At 41.6% G+C, this 14073-nt stretch overlaps 1 protein-coding gene across 1 annotated transcript in view; it reads right to left on the bottom strand.

The window, feature by feature from the left end:
• Window positions 1-2222: 2222 nt before the first annotated feature.
• mnta (MAX network transcriptional repressor a) overlaps window positions 2223-14073 on the bottom strand; it is a 116774-nt gene continuing 104923 nt past the window's right edge. The window contains exons 5-6 of the mRNA XM_041197276.1: window positions 10543-10735; window positions 2223-7816 (exon numbers count right to left, since the gene is read on the bottom strand). Coding sequence (XP_041053210.1) covers window positions 7095-7816; window positions 10543-10735 — 915 coding nt within the window. The 3' untranslated portion in view covers window positions 2223-7094. The remainder of the gene's footprint in view (window positions 7817-10542; window positions 10736-14073) is intronic.

A 14073-nucleotide genomic window follows, 5' to 3' on the forward strand; every position in this document is an offset into this window, starting at 1 on the left:
GGAGCTCTTCTCAGACTGCTGTGTGTGTGGAAATGCTAATGGATTTCCTGCAGGTGAGAACCTTGCAGTGCTTTTCTAATTAAAACTTCTGATGTTGTCATGCCCCCATACTTTGCTCTCATATTGCTAAATAAAACAAACAGAACAAATTTGCATATCAGGAGACCTGTGTTCTGATAAAAAGATGCAGCTGGTTCCTACAGAAATAAACAAGGGAAGGGCAAATACACCTAATGCAATGTGGATGTGCTTAGCATAAAGGTAATCTTGCTTTAAATCAATCACGACACTTCTGCAGCAACTCTAGTCTAGCTATTCCAATCAGAGGGTGACTGTCACACAAAAATGACCAGGCGTAAAATGGGTGTTCCTTTAAAGAAGTATGGAAACTCACTCCAAAACCTAGCAAGGAAGACAACTCAGTGCTATTGGCACTTACATTTCTTAGTTGTCAGCTTGAACTTTGAATATGCAAATTATTTGGAACATATTGGGGGGGGCTCCTGAAGACAGTTTCCCCACCCCTGCTTTAATGTTTCTGGTATAATGCTGGTGCCGATATGATACTTCTTGTGGGAAACATTAGTTTGTTGCTGTTGGGGGGAAACCAGTTCAACATGCATAGGAATGGGACATGCATTTTTCCCAGCTCTATGAAGGGGAAGAAAGACACAGGCCAGGGCTCCTGTTATTGATTTCTGCTTAGTAATAGTTGAGAGAGTTCACATGCTGGTGATTGTCCAGCCAAGCGGTGCTGCCCTGCATATTTACGGGCTGTCACCACTTGTTGAATCCTACCCAAGAGTTAGCCAATTTAAGAGGGGTGAAAATTAAAATAAGACACTGGATAACGCATGATCTGAGCCATTGAGATCAGAAAGGGCCCAAGATCAAAAACCCTAGAATGATCTGAGAATTCAACCACAGTGACAGTGACACCTTGGGCCATAACTGTCCATTGCAGTGGGGGTGTGGGGTGCGGGTGTGGGGGGACGTCAGCCAGAGTTCCCGCTCCCAACTGCTGTTCAGTAAAACTATCTAATAAAAACTTTAAAAGTTTCTAATAGAAAATTAAAAAGCACTTCCACATTTACACCAAAATATTGTTTCATTTCTAATACCCAGATTAAAAAGCCACCCCAAGATAAAAGGCTTTTTTCTCACCCAACTGTCAAGTGTTTCAAACCAAAGTGATTTTGCTGGCAGTGGCTGGCAAAGATGTCGGGTGTAAAAAACGGGAACAGGTCTAATTGCCAAAGTTGAGTCAAGTAAGCGTCATATAAATAAAAATAGACTCACATTTAAAAGTTAGGGTTCCCAGCCACCGGTTCTGGTAATGTGGGGCAGACCTTGCAATTCCCAAAAACTGCATGCACCAGAAGTACCATTCAGGATATCCCATGAAGTGAGTGTGGCAGCTTTGCAACCCTCTCAATGTTGCCTCGACCGAGTTCAATGAGTGGAAAGATCAGGCAGTGTGAAGCAGGAATGCCAATATTCCAATCAGCGCACCTCCATATAACGTTGGCCACAGTCTGTGGAATACACTACATCATAAAATCTACAGAGGTCTAGCTCTGGAATTCCTTCCATAATCTTCTCCAACTCTCTTTCCTCCTATGAGAAGCTCCTTAAGACCTATCTTATCTGCCCTTATATCCAATTTTTCCGTTAAGCTGCGTAGGTACATGGTCGCACAGCAGCCTGACAGGTACTGGGCAAGCCTTGTTCTGGGATAAATAATGTGTGCACAGCAGCACAAAAAAAATGTAAAGGGACCACACACTCAAAAAAAAAACCAGGCCATGCACAGCAGCTAAACTTTAAAGGGAACATTACTAATATTGCCCTTATGTATCTTGGTGTCAAACTTTGTTTGATAATGCTCCAGCCTTGGGATGCTTTACTCTGTCAAAGATGATATACAAATGCAAGTTGGTGTTACTGAAAACGTATTTGTGAAGACTTTCTCTGGCATCTCTAGCAGAGTCCTAACCACACTCATCTCCACGAGCTCCATTACAACGTCGCTAGATTTGGTGACCAGAGTAATTCTCCTCTCAAATCCACCCCACCATACCATATAAGTTAGTGCACCAGCAAGGATGAGAGAAAGCTGAAAACAGGGGAGGTGGAGATGAAATGTCAAAAGCCCAATCTTGAACAAGGATTCAAATGCACATCCACATATAACAGGATTAAAGCAGACAAGCAGATAGGAGGTCAGTGCAGGTGTATCTTTATTTTTTTTTATAGTATCTGAGGCAAGTGCATCTTGTTTGATAGATGGATGTGAGAATATTATACACATTGATACTGAATTTTTTTTGAATGAAAGCCATTATATTACAGCTAAATAGTAAAAATACATTATATACAAAAATCCACTGATATTTTTCACACACCTGGTCCATTCAAACACTTCAAAATCTTCACAGAAAAGATTTTTTTTAACATTTTTCCCCTCAATATTTTAAACAAAAGCTGTTACACAGTGAAGGCATTCACCATAAACATTAATAATAAAAAAAGTAATGTCTCTCTAATGGGGAAAATTATTCTGCTTTCTTTCAATTCAGATATAGTCCCAGTCAAGCTTTTTTTTTGGTTAGCCTGGTATCTGATGCGCATGAAACCCCAGTCACTCATACTCAACAGGCTGTGAATCAAGTTACTGAGAAACCCACCACAGGCAGAAGCTGCTTTTATACAGTGTGAGACCTGCCCTCTCTGTGGCAGCTCCCAATCGTAGCCAGCTGCAGCCTGGTTCCAAACAAGGCAGCCTTCCTGGCCGACATCGTCAATAAATTCTGGCACATTTTACTCTCAGGTTGCAGCCAGGCTGCGCAAAAATAGCAGATCAGGAGCTGGTGCCACCAATATGGTTCTTGGTGCAAAATAGAAGCAGCTAGTGTTTCTTGTTTGCCGGAAAGTGCATTCTCTTTCTCTATAAGGGATGTAAGCCACTTACACGAATATGCAGAACTTAGGCACAGGTCACATGAATGGGGAAAGCATCATATGGTCCCATTTGGTAAAATGATAAATAAATGGAAACAGAGCTCATTTTACACTTAACCATAAGTTTGGCAGCTACAGCCCAGTTCTCACAACCTTTTGGGGTACAGGTTATTAAACAGTTTCCTCTTTTAATGGATTAATCTTTTGTTTTAATTTGAGTATCTCTGCAAGAGAATAAAATTTCATTGGATTCTTTTTTTCCATTGCCATCGGAACAATCGGAACACAGATTCAAATTTCCCTTTTGTCCCTCGGGGAATAGGGTGAAGGGAGATGCCCATTAGTTCTATCTCCTTTTATTTTTGAGGTCAAAAAGTATGCCGAGATCGTGTGTTTGTGAAGCAAGTATCTGTAATTTCACTAAAAACGTCAAATTTAGGAAATTTTTACTAGCTGATTATAATTTTGCCACATAAGCAACCAGTTGGAATTCTTCATATCCCTACCTGGTGCATTTGGTAAAATTCAGTTCTTCCACCCTCTCCAACTCTGATCTCCTCTCTCGACAGGTGCCATGTCTTGTTGGATATGATTCAGGGGACTTTCAGTACCTTGGTTTAGGAGCCCTTCTTCATGTGAGAGCGTCTCGATGGCAAGTGTCAGCAGCCTGTTAGACCATGGAGCAATCAAAGCTGAATTGGATCTCATGCTCACACACAAACTAGACTCCAGAGTATGAGTTGCTAGATGGAGATCAGAAGTGGGAAATCTAGCTCATTTTTTTACTCTTCCCCTCTGTTACATCTGGACAGACTTTTTAAAAATTCAATTGAAGGAGGATTGGAATTATTAATATCCCTGAAAATGGTAATGGGCCTCAGTTCCTGATGGGTTAATCTTTAATGCCCTGGAGAATTGCAGAGAGCAAACCACAAAAGTGCCTTTCAATATTAACAACACGGACATACAATAATAAATTTATACAGCATACACAACTTACCCAAATACTGAGAACTTAGGCACAGGACACATGAACGGGGAAAGCACCAAGAGGTCCCGTTTTGTTAAAAGGATAAATGGAAACAGAGCACATTTCACATTTAACCATAAGTTTTGTACCTATATATTCTTGTATTAAACAGTCAAAAAAGAATCATCACATTTATAGTTTTACCAAACTGCTTCCCTCACAGGCAGCCACGGAAAGAATCTCGAGGGTAGGATGTCAACTGAGAAATTCTTCAGTTCAGAATATCTCTGCATTTTATTACAGAAATATTTAGAAAGCAGTGATCTAGTTGCGACCCATCAAACACAGATAACAGCGGGGGGGGTACTGCAGTGCAATCCCAGCACCAAGTCCATTCCTGGGAATCAGGGCCAAATACTCAGCGACGATAACTCATCACCATAATATAGCACGTGTATTATTTCAGTGGGTTGTAACACAAGCACGGTTGTATCATGGAAAAGAAAAGTTCACCAACACAAAGAGATTAGTACCTGCATAAACTGCAGCACTTCAATGTTGATTTAAAAAAAGTGATAGTTAGCTCCACCAAAGGCTCAGGGGGTTAAGTATAGTCCCTGGTCTCGTAAAGAGCTGTTAGACTGCAGAAGATCCCAAGTTTGGGCCCTACACTCTATCGGGGGGGGGGGGGTTGCAGGCAAAGAGTAAAAAAGAAAAAAAAAATCAGCCAGGATTTCCTCTCCTGATTGTGGTACAGGGATTCTGAAAAGTGTGTGGTCATTAAGCTGAAGGAAGAATTAGGTTGGGCTGTGATTCCTTCACAGTTGAATAGCCAACTAAAGGTGTTGTGCATCAAGGGATGTTGGGGGAGGACTGAAAGGGAGAAAACCATGCAGGAAAATAAATGGAGACATCAGAACTGAACACTATTGCTGGGCAGAACACTCAGGATCACATGATCTAAAGTATTGTACACATGAGCAAGCAGAAATAAGTACTTTAATTTGACTGGGTGATACAGGAAAACAATACATCTATTATATATTACAGTGCACTGCCACAGAAAGGAGGTTCAGAGGACTCAAAAAATAATGTTGTTTCTCTCTCTGGCACATAACTTCATTTGAACCCCTTGCTGCATCACCACCTTGTAACATACCACTAATCTATTAACCTGTGGTTAATATAAAAGGTATTAAAAAAATTCTTGAAAACCATTTTTCACAAATCAGTGGTGTTAAAGTGAATAGAGGTACCCTGGAATTAAAAGACAGGTACACATAATATATGATTTTAAAAATCACCATTTCAAGCAAGCGAAGAGTGGAATTATCAGGCAACCTAATGTGACAAAAACCTTCACCATAAGTTTAGAATTTCACTCTGACTTTTAACATTTCTAACTAGTCAGTGGCTGACTGGAGAAAATGCTGTACTTAAAAAGTAAAACGGAAGCATCTGGTACTTGATGCTCCGCTTATAGAAAAGAAGCTAAACACCAGTAACTGGGCCAGAGTTAACAATGGAAAAGCCGATCAGGGTATCAAGGCAGTCACAGTACTAACCCTTCAATTTGTACTTTCCTTAGTAATATTATGATCCCACTATGAGGGTTTACAACTGTAGTCAGCAACATTGCATTGAATAGATATTATGGGCTCATGATTCAGGTTGCTCAAAGAATGCTCAAGGAAACTGGTTCCGATTTTAAACTTTTATATTGCATTTTTAGACTAGGTTAGAGTACGGCACAACATTTTCAAGTAGTTTCACCATGATTTTTTAAAATTAATCTGAGAAACTCATGATTGGAACCACACTGAAAATACCTGAGACATTATTCATATTTTATAAAAAAAAAATTAAGGGGTGCACTTTGCTGTTTGTGTAAAGTAAACTGAAACTTCATTATAAACCGCTCCAGAATTTTTCTTTAACTGTACATACGAAGTACACTCTATGATACTCAAGCATGGAAACTTCATCAAGGCAGAATCTTCAAAAGGAGCCATCTGGCGAGGGGCTACCTCAGCCTGAGCCTCATGTTTTATGAATCAGATCCATTTATATGGTTTATCAATCAGACCCTTTCTGAGCCTAAATCAAAGAAAGCAGAAAATTTTATTGCAAAAAAAAAATCTTTTTCCTTAAAAAAGGTCCCCATATGACAGACACTGCCTTTATAGTACACACAGTAATGATGTCAGTCTTAGACAATTCATACATTTAAACTCACTTTAAGCTCAGAAAGCCACTCAGTCCAACAGACACAGCTACAAACAGGACTGCAGCACATCGTTAACTTCTCCTCTCCTCCCCTTCCCCAGCCGACATCTATTCACCTCAGCCAGGGCTTCTTATAGACTGTTAGAATGTGTGTGGGTCTTGTTGTTGTTGCTGCAGCCAATTAATGACCTTTCCAAAAGGTGCATTTAAAATAAAGACCACAACAATTAGTTAATACTTTTTTGTGTTGGTCCGCACAAAGCAAATTTAAAAACCAATATTGGAAAAAAGCTGGGGACAGACACATTGGTTCTGTCTTGGGCCTCCTGCAACACTCCCGGGCCTGGTCCAGCAGACCATTGCGTTTCAATTCACATACACACACGCAAACACAAGGGCACGATTAACGTCGTCTTTGTTAATTTATCTTGGTATATCAACATCATCCGGTGAAGCTCAACTCCACCAGGGCCTTCGTTTGCAAGGTTTCTCGCTATTTTTTTTTTAAAAAACCCTCTGTCTGATCACGGTGGCATCTGTCCAGCAATTATTTCCTGGGGCGATGCAACACACGAAGGGCCAGGGGAGGGAGGAAAAAATAAAATAAAAGCCTTGCTAACACCTTTTTAAGTTCACCAATTACAAAACATACACACGCACACACACACACAAAGGTCACTAAGGACAGTTGTCATTCCATGCTGCTCTGATTAGCAGTTTATTTTCTGCAGTGTGTATTCCTTTCCCACTGCCAGCTTGGTGACATGTTGGATTTTTTTTTTCTCTCACTCACTCTGCCAACCCTCTCCGCTTGATGTCTTCCAAAGCCAACCCTTCCGTCCCTTGCCTGTAACTTGTTGCCAGGAATGTATTGGAGAACGAAGGAAAGCTTGTCTTTTTAAATTACTGTGCTCTCGGGGCTCTGCGTTCCTCAAGTTTAGGCCAGCTTCAAAGTGCTCACAGGAAACGATGGCATGGTCACCATAGTGACAGGGTTCAGGACTGTCTGGCCCACTATCTGCTGGTGCACGACTTGTGGGCCCACAGCTTGCTTTGTCACAACTGCCTGTTGGCCAACAGGCGCGGTGCCGTTGACTTGCTGGTGGGTGATGGCGTGCGTGAGATGGCTCACAACCGGCTGGTTCACCGTCATTGGTTGCGGATAGATAGCGGGCAGCTGTTGACCAAGGTGAGCCATATGGCTTAAGGTGGCTGGGTGCACAGTGATGTGGCCAATAGGTTGAGCAGCGGTGGTCAGCTGGACAGAGCTGGAGGTTGCAGGTGCAATATGAGCAATGTGCTTTGCTTGAGAAGCTTGAATAACGTGGTTGACAGCCGTGTGAATCACTGATGCGTGGGAAGCAGGTGCGGCATGGGCAATAACGGTTGGCTGTAGCGTCGAGGCCGTCACAATGTGAGTCTGAGCTGGCATTACCGTCTGCGACGGAATTAAAGCCTGGGGCTGGATTTGCACTTGTGCCTGGGTTTGAGGCGGCTTCTGCTGGACAGACAGATGCTGAGGCAGCAACGATGACTGGTGAGTAATAGCAGGAGAAGCAACAGCCTTAAGCAACTCGTGGTGTGACCGGTGAGGTGTTTGTGGTAGGGAGTTTATGGGTCTCATATCTTCAATATCATCATCGATATTGTCTTCACCCTCTGAAATTAATAGACAAAAAAAAGACAAATGATTAAAGTGGTACATTTTCATTGAGCGTAACAGTTGCTTCCACCAATCACTACTCCAATTTTCAACTGTTCTCTCCTGAAAGCTTTGATCATTGCTGGAGTGCACCAGTCGTTGGCTGGGTCCTCAGCCATGTGGTCATTCTTCAGGTGAGAGTCTATAGGCACACAATGAGTGTCATGAAACCATATCATACTACAGCGCACCACAGCCCTGGCCAATCTCATCCTTTCCCCGGCATGCTATTTTTAAGTAACGGGTAACTAAATTGTGATCAGGAACAGCAGTAGTTTTCACCTCTCTAACCCAAGCCTTTGCGATTGCAGGGTGCCAGTTCAGAAGACCTAACGGATCATGAATCTGAATGCAAGGAGGGCTGGGAGAGTTGGGGAGATTAAAGAGGAAATGGTTCACCTCTGGCAAGTTTGCCAGCGCAGAGGTCAGCTCTATCCCAGGACCAGAAGTGGCTATGAATGCAAGACTTCAGTTATTCAGGAAAGCAGGGGTTGTTTTCCTCAGGCCAGAGGTGGTTAAAGGGATATTTGACAGATGCATTCAAAGTCATGATTGATTTTGACAAAGTAAGTAAAGATTTTTTTTCCCCCAGTTATTGACTAGGCAGTAACCAGATGACATAGGTTGAAAGCGATTGGATTTTTTTATACCGACTTGTTATTCTCTAGATGGGAATTGGATAAGTACTGAAGGGAAAGAACTATAGGAATAGAGTAGGGGAGTGAATTAATTGGATAGCTCTACCAAAGATAGCCCAAATGGCCTTGTATCAGTCTATGATATCTTGCCCACCAAATTGCCTATGGAAACTGGGTCCCCATCATCCTGAGTTAGAACCTTCAAGGAGAGGAGAGAAATAGGAAAAACATCCATGATACAATTACTGATTAATTAAGTATGAAATCAAACTTGAGAAATAATAAATTCACTTTCAAGATTTTACAACAGTGAGGCACTCCACTGAAAACAGATAGAGCACAATTAGTTTATGTAATAAAATAAGCAATGCATAAACAAATCCCGGAGCCATGCTTTTCATTTTAATGGAGTGAAAATGTTTTTCGACCCTGCAAGCAGAGTGCTGTGCAATTGCACTACAATATATTAATAACCTTTCAGAAAACTAATTTACAAATCTTCTACTGTTTCCAATTCATCCAAGCCGGTTGTCATGACAATCTCCACAAAAGGCACAACATGCCTTTACAAAGGAGAAATCCAGCTGTGCTATATTTACAGAATCAGGGCAGTTTGTCTCTTCCCCACCCCCCTCTCGAATTCTACTCTCATGTCTCACTAACCACCAATACCTCCACCACCACCGCCTCTCCTCACCCCGCCACCATCTTTCGAGTTCCACCCCAGGGTTTTTTGTAAATCAAATAATCTTTGACCCTCATTGTGAGGGCGCAAATCTAATCAATGCATTGGGTCATGTATTAGAAAACTGGATTCGCAATATATTCCCTTGCAATTTTCAGTTTTTTCGGAAATAGCTGCAAGAGACACTGCAGGCCTTCCCCATTGCCCATCAATGTACAGGAGCCACCAGTGACCTGTCTCCTCTTCAACTCTGGCTCTCAATACTCCTGTTGCCCCATTTGTCACTTGGCTTCCCCTTATGGTCTGTTCGACTGTGGGATATTGATTAAGCTGGAATTGAGTCTTATTACATGCCAGGGACAGGACAGGGACCGTCAGTGGAAACCAAGGCTAGAAGGTACACAGATAGGGCTAGATGAAATAAGATGGAAGCAGACTTGTGTGAAGTATATAACCCTGCATAGGGTTATCCCATCTTCCGAGTAAGTGAAAGTGTTTTATTAAAACAGAACCATTTGGCTACTTTTCTTCTTCCCGTGAGCAAGTTCCTAGCTTCTACTAGTCAATAGCCCACAGCAGCACAGCTACTGTTAGAAGGTAAATTCTTGGCTCCTGTGATCAGAAGGAACATTTGGAGAATTGGGCCTATGATGCTGCAGCCCCATCTCCAACCCACATTCCCTACAAGAATTATTTCCCCTCTGGGGGCATGGGAGGATGGAGTTTACCATCCCACTCCTCACTTTGTAAAGAATTGGAGACACAAACCATATCCTATCACTCCAGAGTGAAACAGCATTACTGGGAGTGTCTATTCAACAAATCTCTAGCCCTAGCCAGAAGAATTTAGTAGCACTGCTGCTGCAACACCATTGGAAAGTCTCCTCACCAAATTTCAAACACAAGAAATTGCAGCGTATGTTGTTTTAGGTTCCTCAATAACTACTCTGGTAACTAATTGGTTATGATCGTTTAATAAGTAGATATCCATTTACCAACTCAGGCAGCAGAAGACATTCTGTGTATCACAACTGTTTTATTGTTAAACTAGTTCAGTACAAAAACCAGTCTCTTACCTTCTTTCCCTGTCAAGAATCAGAAACTCCCCTTACTAGGGAAAAACCCAGCTCTTAAGTACAGGCTTCTCTCAAGTACACCTACTCTCAATTCACTCTGAAACTTGTCCTGATTTACTTTTAAAGGGACCTGCATTTCTAACATTGTCAATAATCATCTTACCCAAACAAGCTACTTGAAAGGAAGCAAAGTTTCTTTTAACTGCTTTGCTATCCCAACAAAGAAGTGATAGGCTGAATGGCCTCTTCCTGTGCAGTTTTATTCTTATGATTCTAGCTCTTACCGGATGCGGTTGAGGTAGAAGCCTGGTCGTCCTCCGGTTGCACGGTTTGGCGGAGAATGCGATCCACTTCAAGAATGTCCATCCATTGGCTCAGTTCATTCTTCAGATCTGCTAAACGTTGCTGGGTGGCAATTTTTTCTCTTGCAAGGCGCTCCATTTCGTGCTCGTATTCTTTCTCTTTCCTTTTTAAAGTCTAGAAACAAACAGATGAGAAAGATTGTAAGATGTGGTTTATTCAAGAAGGAATAAGCAGCAAATCATGAGACTGTGTCAAATGAAGGACCACCTTCAAGCCATTGATCTCATCCTTCCGGAATACCAGCTCTACAGCTTTTAATGTTTCCATGAACAGGGGGATAGGATCTCCCTTTAGCTTCTCCTGTGAAAGATAGCACTGTGGCCATCCTTCGGTACTGTGCTGGCCTGTCGGCGTAGATTACATCTGAACAGCGATACCAATGAGCCAAGCTCATGTCAATAAACCTATGTGAAGGAAAGACTGGTTCCAGATTCTTTCCTTTCTCAGTGAATGAGCAGCAAATTCTAACACCGAGGGACTTTCAGTTACAAAGAAGACATCATAGGAACGCAATGCGCTGGTGTGGCTGCGTTATGGACTAGAGTGAAGCCCTTAATTCCTCACATTTCACGATTAAGTTCCATCTTCGTGACTTTGCAAACAGGGTTGGGGGCAGGGGAGGGCAGGTTATAGCCAGCAGCTCACTCCCATCAAAGGATGAAAGGACGATGAGCTTTGGGAAAGAGTCACTCCCATCTGCTCTCCTCTGTGCTTTAGGGTCTCATTCAGCAACATTTGCTGTCGCTGCCCAGGAACCAGATTGTCTGAATGCATCATGTGGAGCCAACTGTTTGCAACACAGTTTTGAATAGCTGTTAATACCAGTGTGCACATAAACCAAATAACTTCCAGATTACAGTATAACTCCCTCCCTTGCTAATCAATACAGCTAGTTTCTTTTTAAAAAGAACTTGCACTTGCCTTGCGAACTTAAAATCATTTGATTGAAGAGGACACATTTTGTAATGTGTATCATAGGAATAGTTATCTATAGAAGTTGTCTAGCCAAAAGCCCAATGGCCAGAACTTCACAGACATTGAAAGTACTCCTCAATGTGGTCAGCAACAGCAGGTTCACATTAACCTGCTAACAGGTCAGCAAGCTGTTTCATAGTCTAGTCAAAAAACAGCCGGCCATTCTCCCCCCACCCTCTCCACGCTCCATAAAAAATACAACCTTTAATCAAATCAAGATATCCCTAACAGAATGAAAGAAGGCTTCTACTGGAGTTAATCTGAACATGGGCCAGTCTTCTGGGTACTATTAAAACTGACTGCTGCACCAGTAGTAAAGTGAAGACAATCTGAAGGGCAGGGTTACAAGGTTAAATTCGTCCCATGTCTGTGAGAGAGAGAGAGAGTGTGAGTAAGAGGAAGAAACGAATCTGTCCGGTTATCTTTAGCAGAAAATGCTGTGTAAGTACAAATCAAGACTTTGACCCTCTGGGTTGCAATCCTTCTTTCACTAACTGCAAGAAACACAGTCCATTATTATTATTCAATTTCACTATATTCATTCAAAATTGAATTCACTCCTAGGTTTTTTTTCCCCTGAGAAAAGCATCCCCCCCCCCCCCCCACCCCCCCAACACCCTTCTCCACAGTAGAGGTTTTTAAACCTTTCCTGTATGGGAACCTCTAAAAATAATAGCACTCCTCTCAGAGGCCTTTGAAGATGCTGCCAGGTACCCAAAGGAAAGTAGCACGATTATTGAGATGTGTTTTATTAGTATGGGTTAACGGGTGTAGAATGCCAGTAAGCTAATAAATATGAGTTTTTAAAAAAATCAAAATATGGAATTCTTTAGATATTGCACAAGGACAGACTGTAAACACGGTCTGAAATAACCTGAGGGGTTCTCAGGTGTCTGTGGACCAGTGTGAACAGCCAAACCTGGTTACCCCCAGCACACCAAAACACACAACTAGCCAAGACTAAACATGCTATCTTTCACTGTCTCACCCCACCACCTTCAAATCAAGCCTGAATGTTACAATCACAACACTGGTCACCACTTCAGCTTCAAATCAAAGACCAGCAGCTTAGTTATAGGAGGAGGCTGGAGGTTGAGTATTTCAACCAAACTGCAGTCTTCTAATATATACCAACACACAAGTTCATTTAAAACTAATGAGGGTTTCTAATTTATGTTCTAATTATTTTTTATGCTATTATTGATTGCCAACTTCTGCATCGTCTCCGTGTACTCGTTCTGTACGATGGTAGCTGACACGATCCATAAAGGAACTGTGACCTCTTCAATTTTTTTTAAAAAACCACACTATGCATCTCAACACGTACCGACCACTTCATTACCAGTTCTTCGAACTGTCTCATTTTTTTATTCACGCTGTTCTTGTCCTGACTGTTCCTCAAGTCCCCTATAAAGATCAAAACATAATCCCTCTCCCCAGCACCCTCCACTGCTGCCTCCATCCCACAATCAATGCCACCACAGCAATGATAAGCACAATTTTCACAGGTATCACAATGGAAACATGCTCCAATCAAAAGGCCACGGGATCACAAAATGCCCCATAGCTCTATTTCCACTGCAAACACACACACAACATACAAGTTTCAGTTTGGGACCAAAGTAAACACACGAATCAATGGAAACTTACCATTTCTCCCTATAAATCATTGTTTTTTTAAATTATGTTATATATAATACCTCACATCATGATGCTTTTCAATCACACTCCAGTACCTCACCCATGTACTCATGATTCCACAGTAAGTCTGGACAATGGAATACGAGTAAAACGTTCTATTGCTTGGAATTAACAGAACTAAGCCTTATTTTGTCTACACTTAACATCCGTGCATACACACTTGCAGCAGGAATCATCAGATGGAAAACAAGAGTGGGAATTCTGGCTGATTTCTTCCCTCCTATTCCAAGGCATAAGGCCTACTATGATACCCCTCCCACAACCCACTGGATGAATTCATAGCCAATGGATAGAGCTAAATAAACATTAAAATGCCGGCCCTTGTATTGGTGAGTGGGAAGAGAAAAAAAAAGTCCTAATTCCAGTGACAAAAACAAAATACTTGTACAGGCTTGAGCTCAATTTAAAAGAAGAGAGTTACTGCTTATGTAATCAACACTAAACAAAGTTCTCACATTTTCACGGTTAAGTGTAGAACAGTAAAAACCGAGAAGTAATTAGATTGGTTCAAAAATTCCAGCAGCACTAACCAAAAGTCAATTTAAAATAAATAAAATACACTTCGTCTTATTTGCAAGAAAAACCAAATCACAGCTCCCAGGGAAGGTTAAACTTTCGATTAACAGACCTCGCTCCGTATTGTCATATCAGTCAGTCAGTTAGGTAATGGATTTAAATTTGAAACAGGAACATTTATTTTGAACAAAAAAAAAGCACAACCTATTTTTACACCTTTTCAAGCTGCTAACTCATTTGTAGAGAAGAAAGAGCTTCTG

This window comes from Carcharodon carcharias, chromosome 10 (genome assembly GCF_017639515.1).
Source record: "Carcharodon carcharias isolate sCarCar2 chromosome 10, sCarCar2.pri, whole genome shotgun sequence".
NCBI classification, from domain to species: Eukaryota; Metazoa; Chordata; class Chondrichthyes; order Lamniformes; family Lamnidae; genus Carcharodon; species Carcharodon carcharias.